A 15,073-nucleotide genomic window follows, 5' to 3' on the forward strand; every position below is an offset into this window, starting at 1 on the left:
TTTGGCACAAGATTGACTTCTCCCAATTTATTCAAATGACAAATAACATCCAGCACCAGCTTTGTGCGTTTCAGCAGTGAAATACAGAATATTTCAAAAGATAAGTATTTTACTCAGAGACTAAAAAATAAAACATCCCCAACATAGACAGAGAATTGGCTAAAAGTGTTCAGTACTTCCTTTAAGAGTGTTTTGGGACTGTACAGATATTAAATTATATGGTGAGGGGCCTCATCACGTCTGTTATTTAAACCGCTCACCACCATAATTATATATATATATTATATATATATATATATATATATATATATATATATATATATATATATATATATATATAAATATAAATAAATATATATATATATATATATATATATATATATATAAATAATTATATATATATATAATTATATATATAAAATTATATATATATATATAAAATTATATATATACACACAGATATATTTTTATTGGTTATGTGTGTATGTGTGTAGATCTGGGCTCTGTGTGTCTCAAAGTTAACTTACATTTAGCTCCATCCTCAAAACTCTTTACTTAAAAGACTGGAACCCACAGATAGCTGTTTTCCGTTGTCTTTATCACATTCACACAAAATCACAGATTAAAGTGTGAAGAAACACACACACACACACACACACACGTAATTTCGGGATAAATATGCTCGCTGGTTGGACATGTAACACTTCCCTTTGTAAAACATGATCAGTGTTTTATGACGGTCTCTATTCTAGGATAACTTTTACCTAATTCTGGTTTCTCATGAGATGGGGCCTCAATAAATAGAGTATGAGTGAGAGAGAGCAAGAGAAGAGGAAGACAGACAGGAGAGACAGCGAGACATACAGGTAAGCGGAGTTCTGCCTCTTCCCCTTCAGGGTAACTGGGAGTGACCTGATGGCAGCCCAGCCAATCACAGAAGGATCCAGACCGGTTTAGACCAATCAGATCACTTCAGTGAGAGGCCTCTGCCTGTTGCTGTAATTTAACAGCAGTATAGTCCAATCACAACAGCATGGTGACGGGTTTCTCTAGGAACTTGCGGAACTCTGCGAGCCACTGTGCGCCGACCGCCCCGTCCACCACCCGGTGGTCACAGCTCAGTGTTACTGACATCATGCTGGCTACGTCAAACCTGCAAAACCCAAACGCACAATGCATCAGATTCAACTTTAGAAATGTAATATGTCCAACTTGTTATAGTATTGTAGTCACGACACTGACCCTTTCTCATTATCAGCAGGCATCAGCCGTTTCTCTGAGCCTCCGACGGCAAGGATACAGGCCTGAGGGGGGTTGATAATCGCGGAAAAGTTCTTGATGCCAAACATCCCCAAATTAGAGATTGTGAATGTACCTCCCTGGACGAAAAAATACACATTGAAGAAGACCGTTTCAATTTGCTGGTTCACTAGATAGATGAAATCTGCATAAAACTAATCATCCCACACCCCAAACTCCTGAAATTGAAAAACTACATGTGCCAACAGAATCGGATTATGTGTTGTACCTGGAACTCGTGTGGCTGCAGTTTGCCTTCTCTCGCTTTGGCAGCGAGAGCCGACACATCTGAGCTGATGGCAGCCAGTCCTTTGGTGTGGGCGTTAAACACTATGGGTGTGATGAGACCATTGGCTGTGCTCACTGCTACACTCAGGTCCACCACGTGATTCCTGGAAACATTTAAATAAGTCAATACTGATGACAGCACAGAAATTTGGTCAACGTGACTTAGTTTCTTAACTGAGAAGAATTGAAAAAAATGTCTGTGCTTTGAGCGCCCATTACTGGCACAATACTGCAGCTACACTTTGAGACCAATAAACAAAAAGGTCACAGTATTATTCCACTCTAACAATGCTACTGCTGTTATTCTTTTGTACCCCCTTCTTTGTTGTTGTTTTTTTCTTTCTTTAAAAGTACTATGTGGAATTTTCAGAAAATCCTTGATATTAATGACACTGGTGGCCATTAAGTGGACTGCAGTAAGCCTTATATTGCTTGCATAGGTGCGAGTGAGCATCCTGGGCGTCGGCCAAACAGTGATGTGACATTATAATGTTCAATAAAATAATGTTACTAAATTTATCTGTAATGTTCCTATATTTGATTTGGACCACTGGCTCCATGATACTAACTAAATTGCCGTTTGCAAATGACTATCAGCTAACATTTCAAAGCAACTAATGCCAGATCCATGCCGCATATCTAAGTCACAACTAGCTGGCTAACCTTAGCTTAGCTTAGTTTAGGTTACAGTTAGCTAGTTGGCCGCCCCAGCCTTGCATCGCTCTTGGCTGGTAGAAAGCAATCTTTAGTTATACACCTTTACTTTGGTCCCTTTCATCATTTATTGAAGGCTAAAATCAACACTGTTTGTCATAATACATAGGTTAGTATCATGGATTCAATTCAATTCAATCTTATATAATCTCAAAATCATAACAGAAGTTATCTCAAGACACTTTTCATATAGAGCAGGTCTAGACCTTGGGCATAACCAGGCTCTGGTTGGACACCCATCTACCTTGACCACGATCTGGATCCACTCAGATAGTATTTTGGTAGCGATAACATTAGCGAGCTAGCAAGCTAAGGTTAGCTGTAACTTAACTACAGCGCATGGATCTGGCGCAAGGCACTCAGGAGTGTGCATAAATGTCACATCCTTTGGATTATACCCGCCAAAACCATCCAGAGTCCTTTACATACAAATCTGTCCACAGGCTGTTATAGGCAGCCGAGAAAGTCGGGGAATGTCTCAGTTTTTAAGTTACGTTACTATCCGTTCACACTTTGGCAATACAAAGCATTAATACATGTAAATTGCTTCCCATTGTACCTTTAAATGACTAAGTGCACCATGGAATAATTCCACTGTGCTTGTAGGCTAAAGTTACTTGAACAGTGATGCATCCATTCATCTGGATGTTACCATGGATATTAGTGACAGAATTAAAATTTAGATTTTAAAAGCAAAGAGTTTTGATGTCAGAAAAAATTTGAAGATGCAAGACAGGTCGAATAGATTAGAAGACTTTGGTTGATTGAGATGTTGTTGGTAAGTTAAAGTGTACTGTAACCAGGTCATATCAGCAAGACAAAGATTAGTAGATCTACAAACAAGAGAACATATTTCCTGTTTACAATATATTTTACAAGTGTTTGGATATGCAAACATGTGTGTATACTCACTGACGGATGACCGTGTCCAACCAGGAGGAGTTGCACTCAGGAACCTTGAGGCAGGCCAGAGCGCTGGCTTTGATGATGAAGTCATTCACACTAAGCTTGATATTCTGGGCTTTCACCTCCTAGGGAGAGGAGGCGAGGTTGTTTAAGAGACACAGGAAGTCATTATTTCAGTTCAGGAAAAAAAAATAGTTTTCTGTCTTTCATTCTGTTCCACGTCTATTCACGAGCACAAACTCACCACATTGAGTTCTTTACGAAGCTCGAGCACTTGGTCCATGTTGACATCTAAAGACAGATAGTAGTGGGGGATCGTTTGCTTGGACTGCATCAACCTCTGAGCGATGACCTGCAGGAGAGACGCATATATGCACTTCAGCTTTGATCCATAATTCATCACTGGACGGGAATGCGGTGTGTTAGTTGAGCCAGTGTTGATAAACGTGCAAGTGCCTGTCTTCAGCACAAAATGTGGAGCACAGGTCAGAGATAACAGAGCTACACTGTGAAAGCCCCTCAGGACGTTTCCCTCACAGCACCAAACCCAGCATTGAAGGAGCGTGTTATGAATTACACCCAACTGCTATCAGAGGAAGTCCTCATCGAACACAACGGACCACCAAAAGTCAGATGTACATTTGCTCTCACCTTGCGGATGTTGCTGATAGGGATGTCTGTGAAGGTCCCAGCTGGTGCAGCAGGAGCGGCAGCAGGTGCACGAGCAGCTGGAGCTGCAGCTGGAGTGGGAACAGCAGCTACGGCCTGCCAACGGAAATGATTTGATTTGCATTTAAAACGAATTACAACAAAACCTTGAGGCACATACAGTATGACACCAACATTTTGAGAGTTAAAAAGTGCAGTAAAAATTATAATCATGATTATTTTGCTAGTGTGGAGGACTTTAAGACCAAAACCTTTTAGCTTACTGTAACATAATAACAACTTGACACATACAGTAAACCACAAATTCCGAATTAAATGAAACCTTTCGATGTGTCTGAAAAAAGTGAAAAATGTTCTTCACAATTTCACACAGCTCGAGGTATTCAATTTACTCATTTTGTCCAACAGTCAAACCACAAAGAAATTCAATAATATAAAATACAAGAAAAAAAAAGAAGAAAAGCAGCAAATCCTTGCATTTTAGAAGCTAGAAACGGAGACCATCTCACATTTTTTGCTTCATGAATGACAATGATTAATCAACTAATAATTTCAGCACTACATTCTGATATTAAAAAAAATCATAAAATCAATTATGGAAACTGAAGTTGTTCTATATTTATACAGGATTAAACATGCATTTCTTGTGGAAACAGAATAAGGTTTGAGCTTCACTTACAGGTGTAGTCTTTGGTGGAACAAAGCCGTCAATATCTTTCCTGGTGATGCGCCCATCGGGACCAGAGCCTGAACAGAAAACAGCACAATGTACACGCAGTATATCAAATATTTTGCCATTGCTTTCTCTAGCTCTGCATTTAAATAAATAATGTTCAACCAATACAGATCTTAGCAACTACCTGTGTCTTTTTTTTACTTACCGCTGACCTGTGCCAGGTCAATTCCTTTCTCAGCAGCAAGTTTCTTGGCGAGCGGGCTGGCAAACACACGACCCTTCCTGGGTGCTACTGGGGCAGCGGTTGTGAGAGCAGGACTGGGTGCTGCAGCAGCTGGAGCTGCAGCCTGGAACATAAACACAAATTGCAGTCATACCTGTACAAGCTATCTTAAAGTCCCAGTGAAACAGAAGTTAGAGCGACTTTAGCTTCTGTACTGTGACGTATTCCCCAGTGAAACTGAATATTTGAGCAGTGTATAGTTACAAGAAGGATTTAAATCAAATCCTTCGCATTTGATTGGACCACTAAAAGTGGGCGGGCTTATAATGTGGCGCGATGCAGAGCTACATTGCATACAGACGTAGGCAAAGTTGTTGGTAACGTTCCGTTAAAGAGAGAAAAACCCACAATGGTCACTGAAATAACTTGAAACTGACAAAAGTAATAATAAATAAAAATTTACTGAAAATTAACTAATGAAAATCAGCTGTTGCTTTTGAATTGTGGTTCAACAGAATCATTTTAAAAAACAAACTGATGAAACTGGCCTAGACAAAAATGATGGTAGCCCTAGAAAAGATTGAAAATAATTTGACCATAGGGACATATTAAACTACGGTGTGTCCTGTAATTAGCATCACAGGTGTCTTCAAACTTGTAATCAGTCAGTCTGCCTATTTAAAGGGTGAAAAGTAGTCACTGTGCTGTTTGGTATCATGGTGTGTACCACACTGAACATGGACCACAGAAAGCTAAGGAGAGAGTTGTCTCAGGAGATCAGAAAGAACATTATAGACCTTCATGTTAAAGGTAAAGGCTATAAGACCATCTCCAAGCAGCTTGACGTTCTTGTGACTACAGCTGCACATATTATTCAGAAGTTTAAGGTCCATGGGACTGTAGCCAACCTCCCTGGACGTGGCCGCAAGAGGAAAATTGATGACATATTGAAGAGATGGATAATACGAATGGTAACCAAAGAGCCCAGAACAACTTCCAAAGAGATTAGAGGTGAACTCCAAGGTCAAGGTACATCAGTGTCAGATCGCACCATCCGTCACTGTTTGAGCCAAAGTGGACTTAATGGAAGACAACCGAGGAGGACACCAAATCATAAAAAAGCGAGACTGGAATTTTCCAAAATGCATATTGACAAGCCACAAAGCTTCTGGGAGAATGTCCTTTGGACAGATGAGACAAAACTGGAGCTTTTTGGCAAGTCACATCAGCTCTATGTTCACAGACGAAGAGATGAAGCATCCAAAGAAAAGAACACTGTACCTAATGTGAAACATGGAGGAGGCTCGGTTATGTTATGGGGCTGCTTTGTTGCATCTGGCACAGGGTGTCTTGAATCTGTGCAGGGTGCAATGAAATCTCAAGACTATCAAGGCATTCTGGAGCGAAATGTGCTGCCCAGTGTCAGAAAGCTTGGTCTCAGTTGCAGGTCATGGGTCCTCAAACAGGATAATGAACCAAAACACAGCTAAAAACACCCAAGAATGGCTAAGAACAAAACATTGGACTATTCTGAAGTGGCCTTCTATGAGCCCGGATCTAAATCCTATTGAACATCTGTGGAAGGAGCTGAAACATGCTGTCTGGAGAAGGCACCCTTCAAACCTGAGACAGCTGGAGCAGTTTGCTCACGAGGAGTGGGCCAACATACCTGTCGACAGGTGCAGAAGTCTCATTGAGAGTTACAGAAATCACTTGATTGCAGTGATTGCCTCAAAAGGTTGTGCAACAAAATATTAAGTTAAGGGTACCATCATTTTTGTCTAGGCCAGTTTCATTAGTTTGTTTTTTTAAATGATTCTGCTGAACCATAATTCAAAAACAATATCTGATTTTCATTAGTTAATTTTCAGTGAATTTTTATTTATTATTACTTTTGTCAGTTTCAAGTTATTTCAGTGACCATTGTGGGTTTTTCTCTCTTTAACGGAACGTTACCAACAACTTTGCCTACGTTTGTATATTGCTAAATGGGTTCACAATATGAGCGGGGGTGTGATCCAAAAGGGTGAAAAGGGCATTTTTCTTTTCATCTCAACTTTAAATCTGAATAGAGGCCAATTCAGGATGTTTTTGCAAGTATTTGGATGTTCACTTTGAAAGTAAAAGCTGTGTGCATGTCTCACCGGTGCTGGTGCTGGAGCTGGAGGTGGAGCTGGTGCGGAAACATCTGCCACTGCAGTATCTACATAATCCTTGAAGGCAGCAATGTCACTTTCTTTCTCTACAATGATGCAGAGCGGCATTCCCAGGGGAACATCCCGAGTTCCCTCTTCCACCATGATTTTGGCTAAATACCCCTCCTCCTGCACCTCAAAGCCTAAACACGAACACATGAGAGGGACATGTTGAGCAACGTGAGCTTTTCCTGTCAGGCTGTATGGATACAAGACAGTTGTAACAGTGATAGTTTCTGATATGGGACACCCTCACCACACATGGCATAATGAAAACAAGAATTTACCAGATGTTAAATAACACTGTACTGCTCTGTAGTGCACAGTGCAAATATGCCAGGACTGAGGTGTTAAGAGTTAGTTTTTACCGATGGTCGCCTTGTCGGTCTCGATCTCAGCCAGCAGATCTCCTTCACTCAGCTTCTCTCCCACCTTCTTCTCCCAGCGCTGCACTGTTCCCATCGTCATGGTGGGAGAGAGGGCAGGAAGTGTGATCTGTAAAACAAAGGAGAAATTATGTAACAGTGACATGCCTGGTTTGAGTCTGACCGGGGGCAAATTTTATCCTCTCCCTAGCTAGCTTCTGATTAAATGATTAAAATCCCTTTTCCTACCCAAATATAATACTATCTTCAACTGATCACATTTAGTTTTATTCTCAGCAATAAGAGAGGCAAAGTCCCACCTCTTCCAGTGGACCACCATGGGACCTTATTTCGGAAAAACTTTGAACGGTAGTCAATGGCGAGAGACAAATATTTTTTTGATCCCGTTTGAATTGCGCCATGAATCACACATATGATGTTTATCAAAATCTTTAAAAGATGAAAATACATAATTAGAAAGACAACACACCCAAAAGTTGCGTATAATGATCAAAAAATATTTGTCTTTCGCCGTTGACTATTGTACATATTTTTTATAAAATAAGGTCCCATGGGATCCACCTGAAGGGGAGGGACTTCGCCTCTCTATGGGACAGCTAGATGTTAGGTGAGGTCAGGTAGACCTGTCAAATGCAGGGAGAAAAAAGGTCTTCCCAACAGAAACAACCACAAACAAATTGCAAATATTTCCACTTTTTGCTAGTAAAGAGCCACAAATGCTCTTTTTGCTGTTCAGATAACTGACTCACCATGAGAACTACTACTACTCAAAGTGACCAAGAAATACAACTTAATATAAATGTGGTTTTGTCATGACAGCATTATAAATTATGGAAAATCTTTACAGCATAACTTCAGTAAGAAAAAAAAAAGACGTCGCTATTAGAGAGCAGCAGTTTTATTTGACTTGCTTCCTTAGAACTGACAAAATCAACAGGTATGAAGGTCCAACCTACTTTCTGAATTGTTCCACAGAGCTAACAGCTTAATACCAACATCTAAAAGTTAGCTTTAGAAACCGGACGACAGAAAAATCCTTTTCAACATACTCTTTCAATTCAATATAAAATCTCAAAAGACATACTCTAATAAATGCACAGAAGATCACAAATTATGCTTTTGGTTAGGGATGCACCAATCAGACTTTTTCAGTCACGATACCAATAGCAATACCTGAGCTTTGGGTATCAGCCGATACCGTTCGGATACCAGTGTTTAATTAATAATGTCTCACTGTGTGGAAGAGACTGGCTTGACTTAAAAATTGCCTTCCTAACTTTTTAAAACCAAATGTGACCAATAAATACATAGATATACACGTATTTGATTGCTCTTTATTATTGAAATAATAAATCGTACACCAGCAACTTGGTAAAAAATCTTCAAAATTAACAGGAATTACAATTCAAGTGTAAACAATGCTGCAACAAATTGGTCAAATCTTAAATAGGAATTAAAATTTCAGTATTTAATGTATATAGTAAATAAACATAAATTTGAATCGTAGAGATCGTCCCATTGTCACAGTTATCCGATCCAGCTATATGAATCAGTATCGGCCCGATATCTGATCCAGTATCGGTATCATATATATATATTAAAAAAAAAATATATATATATATATAGAGAGAGAGAGAGAGATTTGTATGTGACAGTAATACTACTCTAATGGCATAAATTTTAGTTTATTGAAAAATTAGAAAACCCTGGTAAAAATTGGTACCGTCTGTGTTAATTGAAGCCTGTTCATCTCAGTACGCTACATGTAGTTGTTTAAAATTTTACAATAAAGACCTTCAAAAAAAGAAAAAGCTGAAAATGTCACCAAATAACTCCACTCTGCTGCCCTGCTCCAACATACAGTTTTCACACAATGATCGTGTCCAGACCATCAGACTGAACAACCCTGATAAAACAATCTACACCTGACTGTTATTTGTTTATGTAAGTACAGGCCTACCTTCATGTGTGGGGGGTAAGAGCTGCCTGGGGCGGCAGGTGGGGCAGCAGGAGGAGGAGGAGCGGAGGCACCTGGTGATGGACCGGCACCGGCTGCTTGAATTGACTCCAACGTTACGTCCTTAAAGGCTGGGATGAGGTCAGGGCTGCAGGGGAAAATATACACACAAATATCAGACATACAGTATATTTATTAGGGCTGTCAATCGATTAAAATATTTAATTGCGATTAATCACATGATTGTCCATAGTTAATTGCTATTAATCGTAACTTAATTGCACATTTTTTATCTTTTCAAAATGTACCTTAAAGAGAGATTTGTCAAGTGTTTAATACTCTTAACATGGTAGTGGACAAATATGTTTGCTTTATGCAAACGTCTGTATATATTTACACAAAACAATGACAAATATTGTCCAGAAACTCTCACAGGTACTGCATTTACAATAAAAAATATGCTCAAATCATAACATGGCAAACTCAAGCCCAACAGTCAATAACAGCTGTCATCGTGTCAGTGTGCTGACTTGACTATGACTTGTTCCAAACTGCATGTGATTATCATAAAGTGGGCATGTCTGTAAAGGGGAGACTCGTGGGTACCCATAGAACCCTTTGAAAATGACCATGTAACTTTTTCCTCGCCAAAATTTAGCGTAAGTTTGGAGCATTATTTGACCTCCTTCCTGACAAGCTAGTATGACATGGATGCCAATGAATTCCTCAGGTTTTCTAGTTTCATATGATGCCAGTATCTTCACTCTAGCTTTAAAACTGAGCCCACTACAACTTAAAAATCAAAAGTTGCGTTAAAGTGGCGGGCGCCCCGATTGCTCAGTTGGTTTGAGTGGGCGCCTATATAAACCGGCCCAGGTTTGAATCTGACCTGCGGCCATTTCTCCTCTCTCTCTCCCCCCTTCTAGACTACCCACTATCCTATCAATAAAGGCTTGAAAATGCCAAAAAAAATCTTCAAAAAAAAAAAGAAATTAGTGACGTTAATAAAAAATTTGCGTTAACGAGTTATTATCTTATTAACTTTGACAGCCCTAATACTTACACAAAGCATAACCACATCTAGACTAAAGGATCAGAAATTGTGTGACATGTTGAAAACTATTTTGATACTGAAACAAAAACAGGTTCAGAAAAGTGAGAGAAGAAAATTCAGTTTACAGCTGCCAATTCTCCAAACTAGAGTGCTCTTCATTTGACATGTGGAATTGAACAAAGTGTGGGAAAAGTGTAAAAACAGATTTCCAGTATCTGAGGAATAAGGGAGTAACAGGAGAGTTGTAAATCCAACGGTTTCAAATTTAGGAGAGCACTATTGCAGACTAATTTGAATCAGACACCTTCTATTCTGTTAACACGTTTCTATAGTGAGGTCACCTTGGTTTTCAGCCTGTATCTTCCATTGTCAAAGAACAGAAACTCACCTGTCAACAGTGATGCAGATTACAGCTCCGATGTTGACATCTCTGGTCCCTTCAGGAACCAGGATCTTTGCCAGATAGCACTCCTCCAGCATCTCAAAACCTACAGTGGCCTTGTCAGTCTCCACCTACACAGATAGAAACATTTAAAAAAAAGGTGTATAGTGATGATTTCCTACAATAACATGGGAACACACACACGGCTCCTAACCTCAGCTATAAGTTCGCCCTCATTGATTTTCTCTCCCTCCTTCTTCTCCCAGCGAGCGATCGTTCCTGTCTGCATTGTGGGTGACAACGCAGGAAGCTCCACCTGATGAACACAAAACAAATTCCAGGAGTTCAAGAATCAAGGAGTCACGAAGAAGCGCCATTTTTAACCTGGTGGATAACCAAATATCAAACAAGAATGACACAAAATCACCATTGTCACTTGACAATATCCTCACTGGGGCTTCATGACAGGGTTTTGCAAATACTGGCAACTGCCTTTTCTCAATAAATGACCCACATACAGCTGCATTTCACCACATATGTGATGTTTGTCAATAACTTTCAAGGTTATGTAACATCTGATAGCAGATATACACATGTGCTTCCTGTAAAGAGACAGATAGAGGCTTGTAGAGGGTCCCAAACAGATCTACTTTAATCACAGTTTGTTTTAATTGTTCCAGCTGTGAGCAGTTCCTCCAATTAATTTGTGCATCAACAGCAAACAAAAATCAAGTGTGTTTTTTTAATACGCATACAGACTTTAATAGAATACTTAATTTTGTAACTCTCCTCAAGTGACCACACTTCATACTTCTCCTTCTCAATTGCATTCTCATTGGTTCTGTCACCAAAGTGTCGGCCTTCACAGACAACCTCAATCATTCTGTTGTGATTTCTCTCATCATTGATCTCTTTTTTGTTTTTCCGACAAGGCCAAAGGCCTTAAAGAAGGTTATGTTTTCATCAGCGTTGGTTGGTTTGTTTGTTTGTTTGTTTGTTTGTTTGTCTGTCTGTTAGCAGGATTACTCCAAAAGTTTGGATTTTAATGAAATTTTTTGGAAAGGTGGGGTGGGGCACAATGAACAATCCATCAGATTTTGGTGGTGATCCTGATCATGATCAGCCTGAGCATTAAGACCACAGAATATAACACATGCGCAGTGTGACTGATGGCGCGTTGATGACGCGTTGATGACGCGTTGATGACGCGCTGATGACGCGCAGATGGCGCGCAGATGGCGCGCTGATGAGGCTTCACCCCGCCTTCTTCCTTCTTCGAGCAGAGAGATACGTGTAAGGATGTGTGTGCAGGAGCTGCTGGCCGTCAGTGGTGAAAAAAAAAGCGGTACATGACGGGATAACAGACAACGTAGTGTAACGTTATACAGACAAAACAAAGCTGCTGAATGAGAGAGGCATCCGCCGATACGTTACACGGAAACACACCATGTTAATAATAAGCCGACCACCTCACGGTACCGCCAGCTGTGAGCTGTGATCTGTTTTTAAAGTCAGGCACCTTGGCGGAGGTCTGTGCTCTCCGTTTGCCATTCTCGTATACATATTTGTCTCTGTTAAAGTGGTAGTAGGCAGTATATTGTTGGCATCATTGGGCAAAAATTCCATAATAACCTTTCAGCATATTGTAATTCAAGTGTTCTGAGAGACAACTAGACTTCTGCTCCTCCTCATGGCTCTGTTTTCAGGCTTTAAAAAAGTCTAGCCCGTGATGGGAGAATTTGACCAATCACAGGTAATTTCTTTGAGAGAGCGTTCCTATTGGCTGTGCTTCGGTCATGTGACCAGAATTTGGTGTTCCTTCACTAGATTTCACAATGGCGGCGGCGTCACAAACGTTCTAATTTTACAGCTAAACCATATACTACAAGATGATTCTGAAAACATTTGAGGCGAGACATAGGCATTAACGTAACATAATATTGATTCCTATTTGATCAGCGCGGCCTAGTTTGACCGTTTGGTCGGAGTTTGAGAGTGATTGACAGCTGGCTCTCATAGACATTAGATGGACAGCAGACCTCAGGTCAGCTCTAACTGCTTGCTTTCCTCCGGTCTGTGAAATCTTGCAGATGCCGTTAAGAGCACCGGAGGACACAGAGGCACATGATTTTTTTCAGGTTACCCGTTTCATACTGTCACGATATAGCGACATATAAAAATATATTTTTTTAATCATATTTGCTCCAATCTTGCCTACTTCAGCTTTAAAAGGATTTTTTTGGTTACGTTTTTTCTCATCCGATGAGAGGGTAGTACTGTAAAGGACAGAGGGTGTTGTATCCTGTACAAATACACAAAGAAGAAGCATTCGAATAGTAATTTGGAGATTGATTAACATGGCAACAGTCGAAGCTTTGAAGCATTCGAGTCAGCCCTAGAAATATTGGTTAAAAAAAATCGAATTTTGCTAGATGTAGAGTCCTGAACATGAACATCCAAGTTACAGTATCAGTAGTTAAGTTTGAGTCTATTTACATGCATGCTGGTGTGCTACAGACTGACAATCAAAGCCAAATCTGGATTGTGAAGTGTTTTTTGGTTTGTTTGTTTTATTTCATTTTTGCAATATATGTTTCTATTTGGACTGGGACCCCCATTGGTGCCCATTCACACAGCAATAAAACGTCTCCTACAACAACTACATTTAATAACGTATAGATGTAAAATAATTTACAATGTAAATTAAAAATAGACATTGTGATTTTACTGGGATATGGGGACACTTTGTAACTCGTAACTGAACACCTTTAATTCATATAAAACTGATTCAATGCTAACTACATCATGCAATGACTCAAATGCCAATGTAAGGTACCAACTTGAATGGTGGCACCTAATGACATGATATTAATGTTTTGGTATAGTGTGAGCTAAGAAACACTGTTTGCAGACTTGTCTTTACAGTTTTAAACGTGTGCAACAGCTGGTTGTAACCTTTAAAGCAGTGACGGCATGTGTGCTGGTACCTCACAGCGCTGTCTAATGCTAGCTAGAGAGGTCATGCTAGCTATATAACCGTGAGCGTTGATTCTATAGCAACCTGACAGCTGGTTTTAACCTGTAAAGCGGTGACAGACTGTGTGCTGGTACCTCCCAGCGCTGTCTAATGCTAGCTAGGGAGGTCATGCTAGCTGTATAACCGTGAGAGTTGGTGCTATAGCAACCTGACAGACAGCTGGGCAGGTAACGTTACCTTCTGGTGCGGCGGCAGGCTGTAGAAACGCTTCTTCTGACAGCTGCCGATCAGCTGGGGACACCGCAGCAGAGTCCCTCTGTGGCTGAAGCCGGAGCCTAAACACACGGTCCGGGACCCCGCTCCGCAGTGAAGCCGCCTCAGTGAACCGGTTCCGGGCACGGAGCGGGAGCTGAGCGTAGCAGGCCCGACTGGGAGGTCCGGGAGGACACGGGGACAGTGGAGCCCGGCGGACGGCCTGAGCCGCAGGATCAGACGAAGCATTTCGCAGCGGTTGAAGCACTACACAGAGCTATTAGATTATGTGTTTGTCTTCCACCCGCATCAGATATACGCTGTCTTTATGCCTCGGGGACCGGGCCAGTACCTTGCTCCTCACTTTCTAATGACCTCCTCCTGTCCAAAACACAACGCTTTACGGCTCCCCTCACCGTCCTGCCGTAGCTTCGAAAGAAGTGTCGTAAACGGTGTCCATTCAAATCTCAGTCACCGAAAACCAAATAAACACCACCACACTGACTTTAACTAAAGACCCAATCAAAGTTCAATAAAATAAAAAATAATAAGACATTTATTCAAACCCTGGTGGTTCAAACTAGAAACTCTATTCAAGAGCTGCAAGGTTATATTTTACTGCAATTATATCAGCAGCCACACAGTGGCAGTATTTGACTGAGAACGCATTGACAGTGACACCACACACTGTATGGAAGCAACCAAGAATCATTCATATTTTGAGCTTGTGAAATGTTCCCAAATAATTTCACAACCTGCAGTTGTATATGACATTTTGTGTGCATGCGAAACAAAATGCATGCACATATCTGAATTTGTATAAAAAAATGCAGCTGCCTGTCTAAACAAAATAAACTATACAGTAGCCTAATTTATATGATGCATACTCATTAAACCTTGATAATTTTTTTTATTGCCACAAAAGGTATAGTACAACAGCAAAACTATAAAGGGACTGGTATTTTACATATTTTGCAACAACGATATCTTATATACGAGTCTAGAACCTAATCTATTTTTTAAAGATACAAATAATGTGCTGAACTGGCGAGAACTGTCTATCAATAGCTATTTATCAGTAAAATCCCACTTACT

At 40.3% G+C, this 15,073-nt stretch overlaps 1 protein-coding gene across 1 annotated transcript; it reads right to left on the bottom strand.

The window, feature by feature from the left end:
• Window positions 1–12: 12 nt before the first annotated feature.
• On the bottom strand, window positions 13–14,400 carry dlat (dihydrolipoamide S-acetyltransferase (E2 component of pyruvate dehydrogenase complex)). The gene is made up of 14 exons (XM_074610368.1): window positions 13,964–14,400; window positions 10,964–11,065; window positions 10,756–10,880; window positions 9,317–9,461; window positions 7,339–7,465; window positions 6,920–7,113; window positions 4,758–4,899; window positions 4,556–4,623; window positions 3,859–3,972; window positions 3,452–3,559; window positions 3,214–3,332; window positions 1,529–1,691; window positions 1,243–1,379; window positions 13–1,153 (listed from the first exon to the last, which is right to left on the bottom strand). Exons 1-14 carry the CDS (start codon window positions 14,225–14,227, stop codon window positions 1,024–1,026), a joined length of 1,938 nt encoding a protein of 645 aa, XP_074466469.1. The 5' UTR covers window positions 14,228–14,400; the 3' UTR covers window positions 13–1,023.
• Between the last annotated feature and the right edge of the window lie 673 nt (window positions 14,401–15,073).

The sequence above is a fragment of the Sebastes fasciatus genome, chromosome 16 (assembly GCF_043250625.1).
Source record: "Sebastes fasciatus isolate fSebFas1 chromosome 16, fSebFas1.pri, whole genome shotgun sequence".
Classification (NCBI taxonomy): Eukaryota; Metazoa; Chordata; class Actinopteri; order Perciformes; family Sebastidae; genus Sebastes; species Sebastes fasciatus.